The following is a 14,243-nucleotide window of genomic DNA, read 5'->3' as shown; positions in this document are numbered from 1 at the left end:
AGAAAAGAAAAGTCTCTCACAGTGGAGGGGAAACAGGGGAAGGTGAGAGGGAATGAGGAAATCTTATTCTCATAGGATTTGGCTTAAGGAGAGAATAACATACACATTCAACTGGATATGGAAATCTGTCTTACCCTATAAGGAAAACAGGGGGAGATGGGGACAAGAGAGCAGGGAGATGATAGAGAGGAGGGCAGATGGGGAAAGCGGGTAATCAGAAGTAAATACTTCTGAGGATGGACAGGGTCAATAGAAAGAATAGAATAAATGGGAGGGCAGGATAGGATTAAGGGAAACAGAGTTAGTTTTTCACAACATGTCTACTATGGAAGTGTTTTGCATAACTGCACATGTACAACCTATACTGAGTTGCTTGCCTTTTCAATGAGGGTGGGTGGGGAGGGAAGAAGGGAGAAAATTTGGAACTCAAAGTTTTAAAAACACGTTTTAAAAAAAAATGTTTTCACATGCAACTGGGAAATAAGAAATACAGGAAATGGGGTACAGAGGTCCATCCTGCCCTACAGGAAAATAGAAGGGGAAGGGGATAAGAGAATGGGGGGAGAGAAAGAAGAGAAGGCAGACTAGGGGAAGGGGTATTCAGAATGCATGCCATCTTGGGGTGGGGGAGGGGTGAGATGGGGCAAAAATTTGGAACTCAAAAACTTGTAGAAGTGAATGTGGAAAACTAAAAATAAATAAATTTATATTTAAAAAAATACTGTTATTAGAATTCAAAATAAATGTTATTCTCCTTTCAGGTCAATAACTCTAGAAATGTGACAGATATAATCAAATCCAAACAAAGAGAACAAAAAGGTAGTCTTTTGGGTAAGAAATGTGCCATCTCTGGTGAAATAATTACTATTTATTAAGGCTAACAAATTTATTTTAAAAGCAATGCAATACTTATTTCAAAAAAGAGAATAACAATAATAATATTTCACTTAAACTCACAGCAATTTAACATTTATGATGGTCTTTCTGCACAACGACCTCATTAGGGTATTATTACCTCTGCTGGCCTAAGGTCACAAGCCAGAAAAATAATACAAATAACCAAAGACATTAAAATACACAAAACCTAAGTGAACAAATCTTTTAAAATGATGGTTCAACTTTCAATTTCCCATAGCAGTGGATAATAGGTTTTACACAAATAACATGAAAACACTAGAAATTAACACCGTGCTACTCCTTGAACAAGAAATTACATATTCAGATTACAGAAATTTTCACTAGTTGTGCCTCTGTCCCTCACTCCCATCTCCTTCCAGCCTTGCCTGGAATGTTGTCTCCCTCCTCATCTCTATGTTCTGGCTTCCTTCAAGTCCTAGCTAAAAGCTCACCTACTACAAGAAGCCTTTCCTGATCCTCCTTAATTCTAGTGCCCTCCTCTGTTGATTATTTCTAATTTACCCTACATAGAGCTTGTCTGTGCATAGGTGTTACATGATGTCTCTCCATTAGACTGTGAGAGCTCCTAGAGAGCAAAGATTGCCTTTTGCCTTCCTTTGAATCCCCAGCACTTGGCAGAGTGTCTGGAACATAACAGGGTAATGTATTAATACATGCTACCTGATTGACTGCTAAGAATATAATAAATAAGAGGGGGCAAAATATTAATTTATTTTAGACCCATTACATACATCCCTGATTAAGTTTATGTAAGCCTTCTTATCTAAAATTACAACTAATCAGTGAACATTGATGGCAAATAGCAGTTGTCTATTAACTATGCCTAGAGGCACAACATTGCTTAGGGTCTTAAGTCAAGATTGACTTATCTTCCCAGACTTAAAAAATAAAGAAACTTAGAGACCAAGGTCTTTTAATTATATGGCTCTAGGTTTGAAACATCTTGAAAATGAATCTAATTAAAACAGCTAAACCAAAGCCGAGCACTAGAGGAACACTCCTATACAGGATCAAGTTCGTTCTCATCAGAGGCCCTTTCACTTTCAGGTGAAAGAAGTGTTTTAGTCCAGGTTGGTTTGTGTGTCTCCCCTGCCCACCCTTACACTGTCTTTATAGAGAAAAAGCTCAAGCAATTTTCCAGAATATTTTTTATAATCAGACCTGAAATGATTACTGTTTCCACCGCACTACATTCTTGATTTGATTCTAATTACCATATGCCAGTTTAAAAAGCAATTACATATCAAAAATATAATCTTTATTTATTATTACCATAATAAATTATTTACCACTAAAGTAGCTAAAAACAGCATGATTTTATGACAAAGCAAAAGAAAAGCTTTTTCACTAAACAAAGTCTTTAAGAGGTAGGCAGTTGTAAATGAACTATTTAAGCCTAACATTAAAAGAAAAATGTTTTTAGGGGGCTACAAAGAGAATTACCATAGAGAATTTTCTGATCTTTGCACCAATATTATAGTATCCACTTACTTCTTTTTTAAACACTAATAGTTATTATACTGTTAGATTCCCTGCCCCTGGTCCCAATTCTCTAAAAATGATTCTCTACCACTTTTCTTATTTAAAGATTATAACCAAAAAATACAAGTATCAAATTAAATATTTTTATTTATTTTTATTTGGTAGCTTATTTTTAAGCTACCAAAAAATATGGATACTAAATAGAATTTTTAAAAATTTGTCCCCAAATTCTTCAACCATCTATTTCAGTATCAGTTAAAAGTGCTGATTTAGGGGCAGCTAGGTGGTATAGTGGATAGAGTACCGGCCCTGAAGTCAAGAGGACCTGAGTTCAAATCCGGCCTCAGACTAAACACTTGACACTTACTAGCTATGTGACCTTGGCCAAGTCACTTAATCCCAACTGCCTTTAAAAAAGTGCTGATTTAGTTTATTTATGCAAAATTTATCACATTACACTTGACAACAATTTTTGTAAAGTGCATCAAATTTAAAAAATGAATTGTTTTTCTATAGATTGCTGTACTAAGTCTTTCAAGGACATTAATAATGCAGCATATACAGCTTTCTCCCCCTTTTCTTTCTAGAATAAAATGGACAAGAGAAAAAAAGGATGCATTATTGAGAACTACAAAGTTTCAGGGCAAGATGAAGAAATGGTTAATTTATCATGTTAATGCTACTAAATTTTGTGGGTTTCTCTGGTAATAGAAATGATCCTACTTCATTCATAAATCAATAAAATAACAGGTATTAAGCATATTTTTAAGTCAATGTCATTTTTATGTTTATTTTTAGTATTGTATAAACTCTAAATCTGCAGAATAATCCCTATTAAACATGGGCTTGAGCTCAATCTCACCATCATGTCCTATATTAATCTCCAAAAAGTGAAGATTAAAAAAGTGGTTTATTTACAAATTCTAATAACTCTGCATTGGGAACAGTCAGCCAAATAGTAAATAGTACTTACCTCGTAATAATCAAGTACTACATTTCTAAGATATGCAAAATCCCTTTTTCCTCCACTCATATGGATTCACTGTCATCTCTTCTCCTGTATGAGGCACCTTTTTCTTTTTTAAAGCCACTAGCATCTGGATTTATTTGAAATAGGCTATCAGGAATACAGCAGTACTGCTTGCCCCAGGATGCTGGTAAAGCCTATTTATTGCATGCTAGCTAATGTTCTCACAAAGAAAAAAAAGTCAATCAGCAAGTGTTTTTAAATACTTACCTTGTGCCCATCCATCATGACAGCACCACAGTATACAAAAACAAAAGTGAAACAGTCCCAGGCTTTAAGGAGCTCAAAATCTAGCCTGGGCCACCACATTTGGATGTGTAGGTATACATAAAATAGATACAAGGTAATAGAGGTGAAGAAGGGCACTAGAAGTTGGGTTGAACAAAAAAAGGACCCAAATAGCAGATGATACTTGAGATGAGTCTTAAAGAAAACTAGGGAGTTTGACAGGTGAAAGTAAGAAGTTCACAGTGGTAAAGAGAGAAAATAAGAGTGAGGAATAGAAAGGACAGCTTGACTTGGAAATAATATGTAATAAGCCTGGAAATACCAAGTTTTGAAGGGTTTTTAATACCAAACACAGAAGTTTGTTTATATTTAATCTCAGAGGTAACAAGGAGCCACTTTAGTTCACTGTAAAGCAGCGTGACTTGATCAATCCTGAACTTTAAGGAAATCTCCCAGATTGAATTTCTACTCCTTTGATCAAGAGTACCAATTGGAACCATTCATTCTCCCTCCCCCAAGTAATTCAAAAGGTCCTGAAAATGTGGTTGGGAACTGGAAGTTAAGTGTTCTTGCTATTATTCCTAGACTTGCCATTAACTTACTTCTTAGGCAAGTCGGACCTTAGTGTTTCCTCAAATGCAAAATGACAAGCTGGCCACTTTTCCAGCTCTAACACAGAAACTCTAGCCCATATTCTCCACTCACCTTTATAGATCAGCACCCACTCACAATTCAATTAACACTGACCTGTTAACAAGAAGCCAGTGAATTTCTTGAGAGCAGGAACTGCTTTTTGCTTTTCTTTATATCAGCCAACACTTGACCCAGTGCCTGGCACACAGGCAGTATTTAATAAATGCTCCTTCGATGACTCTATCTCTAGCACTTAGCATAGTGCCAGGCATACACTTATTTTTGTTGCTCAGTCATGTCTAACTCTTCCTGACCCCATTTGGAGTTTTCTTGGCAAAGATGCTAGAGTGGTTTGCTACTGCCTTCTCCACCTCATTTTACAAATGAGGAAACTGAGGGAAACAGGGTTAAGTGACTTGCCAGAGTGAAACGGATAGGAAGTGTCTGAAGCTGGATTTGAATTCAGGTCAACTCCAGGCCCAGAGCTCTATCCGTTGCACTAATCTAGCTGTCCCCCCTGGAATACAGTAGGCACTTAACAAATGCTACTTGGCTGACTATTCACAGGGCTTAGTACAATGCCTGGCACACCGTAGGTACTTAATAAATGCTACTTGACTGGCTTTGCATCCCCAGTGCTTGGCACAATGCCTGGAACACAGAAGGTGCTTTATAAATGCTAGCTGGCTGACTAGTGTAGTAGCATGACCCCTCCCACCAAGACATTTGTGGTAGTAGACATACTCCCACGTCCTCACTCCCCCTTCACTGGCACACACTTTCCTCTCTTCTCTGCTTCCCTTTTTCTCTTTACCCATCTCTCTGTTACCCAGCCTTCTTCCATACTCCTAATTCCTTCCCTGACCCTTCTGCCTGCCTGTAGCTTCCATAGCACCACCACCACCCAACGTTCAGTAAAATCCCCAACCCTTCTGGAAATGACCTCCCCCCTGCCACCTTGTCCACAGCATAGGCGCGCGCACACACACACACAGAGACAGACAGACAGACAGACACACACACACACACACACACACACACACACCCACCCCCCTACACCCACGCACACGCGCGCGCGCGCACACACACACACACACACACACACACACACACAGAAAGGAGAGGGAAGCCCTGACTGGCCCAGGCTTCCGGGCTCTCCTCCGCCCCGCCCCCTCCGTAGCAGACGTTGCGAACAGTCACTCAGTCCACTACCAGTCACACAATCACACGGACAGACACACAGCCACCCGGGGCCTCTACCGTCCCCTTTCCCCTCCAATGGCCGCCTCCGGCCCCGGCCCCTCACTCACGGCCAGGCATGTTGGTCCCAGGACACCCTCGCCTTCCTGAGGGCTCAACGAGGACCGGTGATCCGAAGGCCGGTGGACACCATAGTAACGGGCAGGCGCTGAAGGGAGCTGCCAAGAGGCCTGGGGGTAGCGGACTACCAGGGCCCGGGGGGTGGGGACCGGCGCCGCGCCAGGGCCCCTGCTGTAAGAGAAAACGGGCACCGCCGCCACCAACGCCACACCGCCCCCACTCCCGGCTCCCCGGCTCCCAGGCTCGTGAGCGGGCGGCGTCACCGCACGCTGACGTCAACTCGTCTCCGGCGTGGGCGGAGACCCTCCCCCTTCCCTCTCCCGGGGCGGAGGGGGGTGGGTAAAGAGAGGGCGGGACGTCGAACTGAAAAGGGCTGATTTCTGACCAACTAGGCCAGACTAGGCCAAATATGGTTGTTGGAAGGGGAGAATTCATACAGCAGTATTAGCATTATAGATCTACAGCTGCAAAGGTCCCCAGCCCAACCAACCCCTCTCATTTGAAGTCAATCAGTAAACATTTATTAAATGCCTACTATATACTAAGTGTGTTACGGATGCAAAGAAATATAAAATACAGCCCCTGATTTCTAGAAGCTCACAGTCTAATTGGGGAAACAACATGAAAACAAATTAAGGATTACAAGACACAGGACTCATAATAATCCTATGAAATACATAGTGCAGGCATTACTGCACATTTTAAAGGTAAAGAAACTAGGGCTTAGAGAAGTTAATTAACTTCCCTAAGTGCCCTTCAGAAATCAAACCCAGATATTCTGACTCCCAAGACTATTCTGCAGTATTTTCAGAACCAGATAATTTAGAGCTAAAAGGACCTATTCACTTCTATTACAGATGAAGAAACTGAGAATCATAAAGGCTAAGTGACTTGGTAGGTAATAAGTGGCAGAATTCAAATCCAAGTCTTGTAACTCCAAATCCAGGGTTCTCTCTACCACATTATGTTGGCCCTGATCTCTGTATATAATAATAATTAGAAATATCTTCCTCATAGAAGGAAGGAAATTTTAGGTTTAGAATTTTTTTTCCCTTAACTTTTGATTAAGTAAGATTTGATATCTAAATTTTGGGGGGAACAGCAAGGTAAAGTTATATTTAATTTGGTGAATTTTCAACATTGGTTCAAAAAAACTGGATTAAGGAGGCTGAAAGAAAAAATATGATTATGTTTGGGGTAAAGGAAGAATTATCATACAACACAAAGCTGTTTATCTCTAATATTGTTTGTGTTTTCTTTTCCAAGAAGGATGTTCTGTACCCTAGAAAGAATAAAACAATGCCTAATAGGGACTTGAATCCCCAGGTAATAGGTAGAGTGGAAGAAAACAGGTAGCAGCTGCCCTTAATGAGTTCAAATCACAAGGCACAAGACATTGGAAGAAATGACAGATGTGATTGTTGAGCCATTGTCAGCAACCTTGGAAAGACAAACATGGACAAGAGAAGAGGTGCAGTAGGATAGAGTGAGGGCAAATACGGTGCTGATTTTCAAAAGAAAAGAGAGAGGTAAGTCAACAATCTGTAGCTCACTGAGCTTGACTTTGATGTCTGGCAAAAATCTAGAGCTTGTTATTAAAGAGATGGTTACAGTGTGAAGGAAGAATGGGAGTTAGATTCCCTTTGGGAATAATTTTTGTTTTGTTTTGTTTTGAATAATCTTAACTACTCCCTTTTGGAAAAATCAAGATGAGGATGAGGATAATAACATTATTATCATATTAACACAAATATTCTTCCAATGATTCTATATGGTTGTAAATCATGGAAAACCAGTGATTTCTGAAGAATCCAAATTTCAGGCAGCCTGAAAAATAGTGGAAATATGCATAATAGGTATTAAGTAGGTTGTAGTATATTTCCAATAAGGAGTTGTATGCAAGGAGTAGTGGTGCAAAAGATGTAAACAAGGACTTTCATGACTGGTGAGACAAATGAAAAGCCCAAGAGACAGAGTTTCTGGGCAATTAATAATCAATTTATTAATTAGGCTGGCTGATAATCAATCAATTGATGGTCAGTGGTCTCTCAGTTACCAAAGACAAAAACCATGGAGATCCCTGAATGCTTAAATACCTTTGAAAAAGGAGGTGGCCCTGAGAGATGAAAGTCAACCCTTACTGGTGAACAATTATTAATGAAGTGGACATATTAATGAGGAGGTGGGCTAAAGGTCTTCAGCTCCTCCTGCTGAGAAGGTGACTTGATCATGAAACTAAGCCACCTCCAGCAATCTGGACAAAGGAATCCATCTCTACCCAGACCACTCTAGTTTGTTTTCTTCTTCATAAGCTGGGTTACCCTAAACTCCAATAGAGGGGTGCAATGACAGGTACTCATTTCCTAAGCACAGGAATTCACTTAGATTAAATTCTGTTTACACTCTAAACACAAGTCGAGTCTTCTAGTTGGGTGAGGTCCTGCCCAAGATTGCAGAGGATTTGGGCAATCTCATTTATCAGCAATGTCCTTCAGCGACTGACTGGCTGGCCCACAGGGACTGATCCCTGAATGGGCCAATAGAAATAAAAAACTTAAGTCTAATTTAATATTTTGTTATTAATATAATAAAAATAATAATTTCTCTAACAGGGAAAGGAGGTAGGTTAGTAGTAGAAAAAGTACAAGGGATAACAGATGGACATCTGGAGAATTATATTCCATTCTAGACACCACATTTTAGGAAGGATTGGATAAATTGGAGTATGTCCAGGAGTAGGAACAGCTAGTTTAGTGAAGGGCCTTGAAATCAAGACATATGAAAAAAAAAGTGAAAAAAAAAGTCATAACATATGGGATCAGCTGAATGAACTGCAGATGTTTAGTTTGAAGGAAAAAAATAAAAACTGAGGAGGGACAAGATAGCTGTTAAGACTGGATGATCACTTGTCACTCATCTGGTTGAGGTAGCCCCAAGTCACTGGGTAACAAAATGACCCAAGGCAAAGAAGGATCCTCTTTATGTCCTTGTTTCAGGTGCTCTTGTGTAATAGTCTTTACAAGTTTCACTCACATAAGCATCCTTATCAACGATTTGTACTGACCAGTTGAAAACTATTCCCACTTATTAATTCAAAGTAACATTTATTGGCCCAGGAATATTTATTAGCACTTGGCTAGTTTCCTTGCCTGACTTCAGGGGATAACTAAGATTAGTTTGCCAATTCTATGAAATCCATGATCTTTGACTGTCATTTTAACTGACCTAATGTTTGTTGTTATTGTCTATTAGTCATGTCTGTCTCTTTATGACCCCATTTGAGGTTTTCTTGGCAAAGATACTGACTGGTTTGCCATTTCCTTCTCCAGCTCATTTTACAGATGAGGAAACCGAGGCAAACAGGGTTAAGTGACTTGCTCAGGGTCACATAGCCAGTAAGTGTGTAAGGCCAGAATTGAACTCAGGTCTTTCTGACTCCAGGCCTGGCACTCTATCCACTGCACCACCTGGCTGCCCCTGACCTGGTATAGAAGAGACAAACACCCTACCAATCAACCAGGAATGATAAGAGTTTGTAACCTGGAGTTGCCACATGACTAAGGTCACTCTTTCACAGGACCTTAATTAAACAGCCTTACTTCTCTTGTGGCCTGAAGATCTCGGGTGGTAGAGCTTCCCTGGAGGATCTGGAAAAGCTAGACCAGATAATGGGTCTGTATGTGTAGGAGTAAGTGGTATAGAGGTGAAAGCTGAAGTCACCAGATTAAATAAACACTCAGAGGGAGATAATATAGATGGAAGAACAGGTTGTCAAGGATGGAGCCTAATTAAATTTTTATCATTTGAGGTTAAAAGGAAAAAGAAAGGCCAGAAAAAGAAGATCCAGGCAGGGAAAGAAAATCAGGAGTATACAATATTGCTGAAACCAAAGGAGGCTTCTGTGAGAAAATTTTAAAGAGCAGGTAAATGTGTTATTCAGTTTTGTAGAACAAATAACTTCCAAATACTTTGTTATGTTTTTGTCCCCAAATGAGGATCTCTGTGCCAGAGATGAAATTAGAAACAAAAGAGCCTTAGGAATGCCTATGACAAGCCAGCAGGTATTTACTGAATGCTCATAGACTATTTGGCAGTATATCATTTGCTTGAGAAATGCTATAATCCTTGCTTTCAGGTACCTTAAAAATCTAAAAAAAGAAGATAAGACTTTAAAATACCCAATTTGCATATGAGATGTAATCTTGCTTAAAATTGAGAGCATTATGAAAGATAACAGCAGATAGCAAGGATGGGGCCAGCTGGTAAGGAACTTTTCAGCTAGATTTAGAAATTTGTGCTTCTAAAGGTGATGAGAAACATCATCTAGAATGGGGGTGGGAGTGGGGAGAGAGACAGAGACAGAAGGGGAGAGAAGAAGGGAAAGAGAGAAAGAATCTGTATCCTTCCCCTCCTTGATAAAATGACATTTTTGAAGACATTCCACCAGAGAAGCCTTCCGAAGTAACTCAAGATTTGTATACATCTTTTAGACTAATGGTTGCTCAACCAATTGTTTCTCTTCGCAATGTAGTTTAGTGCCATAATATAGTGTGCCCACGAGAAGGTAACTGGACTCCATATTCTGAGAGAGGTCCTAGGTTTTCTAAATTGCAACCACAAATTAAGAGCATGATAAAATCCCCCAAATTGTATTTGGGCTCGTTTGTATCCTCAGACACTCTGACCCAAGGGTTACTTGTTAATCACAAGCCTCAGTCCCTGTAAGAACCTGCCATTCTTTAGTATTCATCCTCAGTCACCGCCCTTGCTCATCGGAAATTTATAGATGTAATGGAGAACTGGCCAATGAGAATCTAGTCCTGGAAGTATGTGCTTTAGTCTCTGGCAACTTCTGCTAGCTCTTCCAACCTTTTTAAGCTCACAAGATCTCCAGTCCTCCTTCCCCTAAAAATAGGAAGGACAGGGACAGAAGCAAGAGAGGTGCTTTATGGCCTGGAGGCCCTCAGGTACCCAGGTGGGAAGAGCCTGAGCCAAACCTAACCCCCCAGGAGGCCCACAGCAGGCCTTGCCTCGCCACCAGGGAAAAGAGACTCTATTCAGCCAATTAGTGTCCTTTTTAAATGCACACTTAGTTCCAGCTCAGAAGTTACCAAAAGGCTTTTCTTCACCCCACAGTAAGTGGACAGGAAACAGGTACCAACTACCTGATGCTCTGAATCATTCAAATCCAGGTTATTTGAATCAAAGTCCAGTGCTCTATTCCACGTTCGACTGCTTCTCAAATATTCTCAGCTCTGCACCTTTAGTCTAATTTGTGGATTTCCATGCAAGAGAATATCTTGATTAGCAATGCTACTCTACCATCCTTTTTTTTTAAATTTTGAATAAATTACATTCTTTCATTGTTGTATTCCAGGCATAGTTCATATCCTACCAAGCCCCACTTTAGTAATATCTTTAGTAAATATCTGCTTTAGTAATATCTGCGAGGTCAAACATGCTTCATGACATTAGGAACTCTAATTCCTATTATTCTGCACATTTGTTTGTAGAACTCTAAGGACATGATTATTTTAGCTACTAATTTCCTGGGCGCTATCTTCAGATCATTCCTATTGCTATGCTCTGTGGGCCACAATTTCTCATTTATAAAATAAAGGACTTCGTCACCAGATGATCTCTAAGGTTCCTAACAACTCTAAATCTTCAGTCTTATCATTTGTCTTCCTCTGCCATGCCTGGTATTCTGTGCTAAGTCTATGCAATCTGACTTAGTGGTTGTCAATCGACCCTTTTCTTTCCCTTCCCTACTATTTTTAGTTTAAGGTTATATCTTGTATTAAATGTATATATTATTAACATTCCTCTTTTTGTGTTTGTTTGTCAGCTTTTATTCTGGTTTGAAAACTCAGTCAATCAGTCAATTAGTCAATAAATATTAAGTGCCTACTAGGTAGTGTGCTAAGAGCTAGGAATACAAAGAAAGGCAAATGATAGTTCTTGCTTTTAAAGAATTCAGTGTAATGGGGGAGACAACATACAAACAGTTATGTAGAAAGCAACTATGTATAGGAAAAACTGTAGGTAATCAACAGAGGAAAGGCACTAGCATTAAGGCCAACTCAGGAAAGGTTTCTCGGAGTAGGTTCAATTTTAGCTGGGACTTGAAAGAAGGCAGGGAAGCCAGGAAATGAGTATGAGGAAGGAGAACATTCAGGGCAGCTGGGTGGCACGGTGGGTAGGGCACTGGGCCTGGAGTCAAGAAGATTCACCCTCCTGAGTTCGAATCTGGCTCAGATAGCTGTGTGACCCTAGGCAAATCACTTCACCTTGTTTGCCTCAGTTTCCTCATCAGTAAAATGAGTTGGAGAAGGAAATGACAAACCACTCCAACATCTTTGTCAAGAAAACCCCAAGTGGGGCCATGAAAAACGGGACACGATGGAGCAAGAAAAAGTGAAGATGCACATGTTGGAGTTGGAACGTTCTGTGTGAGGAGCAGCAATGAGGCATCACTAGATCTCAGAGTATCTAATGGGGAAGTGGGGAGAGGATGTAAAATACAAGAAGACTGGAAAGGTAAGGGGGTATGAAGGTATGAAGGGCTTTGAATATCAGAGGATCAGAAAAACACTTAACTGATCTTTATAGAGATTAGGGAGACATTTCATTAACAAGTGAATTAGAATAGCCAAAAGAGCCATAAGATGGAAAAAGAGATAACCTGGATCTTAATTCCAGCTTGCCACTACTCAACTGTGTGACTTTGGGCTAGTCATTTCTCTTAGCCTCCAGGAACTCCTTACTGATAAAATAAGAGGTTTGAGTTAGATGAACTCAAATCTCTTTTAGCTCTAAAATCCTGTGAGTTCTGACACAAACTAGTTGTGTTACCTTGGGCAATTCATTTCACCTCCTTAGGCCTCAGCTTCCTCATCTATAAAATGGGGGACCTGAACAAAATGGGGAAGGGAATAAGCATTTGTATAGCACCTACTTTGTGCCAGGCACTATGCTAAGCACTTCACAAATATCTCTTTTGATTGTCACAATTGTCACCAGTGCTAGTGTTATTGTCATCACTTTACAGATAAAAGAATTGTAGCTCAGAGAGAAGCCCAGTGACTTGGCCCAGGTTGAGTGGCTGATGAATGGCATCATCATCACCATCACCATCATCATTTATACAGCACTTACTGTGTGCCAGGCACTGTGCTAAGCACTTTACAATTATCATCTCATTTGATCCTCATAGCCACCCTGGGAGGTAAGGACTATTATCCTCATTTTACAGATGAGGAAGCTGAGGCATATAGAGGTTGAGTGACTTGCCCAAGGTCACAAAGCTAATAAGTATCTGAGGCTAGAGTAGAACTCAAGTATTCCTGACCCCAGGCCCAGTGCTCCATCCACTGTGCCTCCACCAAACCACTAGCTGTCTCCAAACTAGATGATCTCTGAGATGACTTACAATTCTAGAGTTTATAAACCAAGTTATTTCCAATCATAGAATCCATTATGGAGGCAAATATGTTTTCACCTCATGTTAAGTAGTTTTTTAATTAAAAGGCTGCGTGGCAATGAGAACCAGGCTCTGCATGAATGTTGATATGTCTCTGTTTAGGCCATTTCAAGTTATGGTTTAAAGATGCCTGGGCTCCTCATTTCAGTTAAATTTTTCCCTTAAACACATAAACCGAACAGAGTAGAAACAGCGAAGAACACAAAGCATCAACATAGGTTGATAATCAAACAGAGCATTAACCTGCCCTTTCACTAGCCAACAAGTACATTCTGTGTGTTACAGTCTCCTTATTATTCCCAGAGCCAAATATTACAGTCATTTGTGCTTTGTAGAGATAAAGGCAAATGGATAGTGAACAAAACAGTGAAATAACAAGGTTAAGAGTTCCTCCTGATTAAAACAGACAAAACAGCTGGAAAAGAGTCTTTAGAAACACTATCATTTTAAACAATTAGAGGAGAGTCATTATCTATCATGGTTATTTACTAAAATACTAGCTAACATTAACATTTAAATTTGGTGTAATGCTGCTGTCTTTTTTATTTTTTTGTAAAATCACGCACAAGCACACACGTAAGCATACACACAAACACAAGTGCACATACAAATGCACATATAAACACATACACAATCTTCCAAATAGGATTCTTTTACTAGCAGGCTCTTAGCTGAGCAGAAGCACATAAAAAAGGACATACCAGTTGCTGAGCAAATGAAACACACAAACTGAAAGAATCAAAGAATATTTTGTTCAAGCCATCAGTAAATTCAGACTCTGAACAGCATGTTAAAGGAAGTGATAAGAAATTCTTTGGAAGGGCATTATCACCTCCCTTCCAATTTGCCAGGGATACAAGATTGTACCTCTTTCAGGCCAATGGCTACATCTTCTATTTCTTGGAAAGAGCCTGGATCCAAGGCTTAGTGTATTAATGCCAATCTAGAAGAAAGTCTCTGTTTAAGTGCCACATGAGTTTATCTGTCCTTGGTCCTTCTTTGTTCATTTTTTTTTTCTCAGTGAATTGGAAGAAAGCATTTCATTTGTGGAATAGTATACAGATCAAATTTGTAGATGACACAGATCTAGGTGGATAGCTAACATGTCAGACGACAGACAGATAAGGATTCCACAATATCTCAACAGGATAG

At 39.8% G+C, this 14,243-nt stretch overlaps 1 protein-coding gene across 1 annotated transcript in view; it reads right to left on the bottom strand.

The window, feature by feature from the left end:
* EFR3A (EFR3 homolog A) overlaps window positions 1-5,879 on the bottom strand; it is a 166,548-nt gene extending 160,669 nt beyond the window's left edge. Inside the window, 1 exon segment of the mRNA XM_078153739.1 lies at window positions 5,599-5,879. Within this exon segment, the coding sequence (XP_078009865.1) occupies window positions 5,599-5,608 (10 nt within the window). The 5' untranslated portion in view covers window positions 5,609-5,879.
* Between the last annotated feature and the right edge of the window lie 8,364 nt (window positions 5,880-14,243).

Source organism: Phascolarctos cinereus, unplaced genomic scaffold, assembly GCF_003287225.1.
Source record: "Phascolarctos cinereus isolate Bilbo 61053 unplaced genomic scaffold, phaCin_HiC Scaffold_4;HRSCAF=312, whole genome shotgun sequence".
NCBI classification, from domain to species: Eukaryota; Metazoa; Chordata; class Mammalia; order Diprotodontia; family Phascolarctidae; genus Phascolarctos; species Phascolarctos cinereus.
The sequence above is the reverse complement of the archived record's forward strand: the minus strand, read 5'-3'. Positions and strand labels throughout refer to the sequence as shown.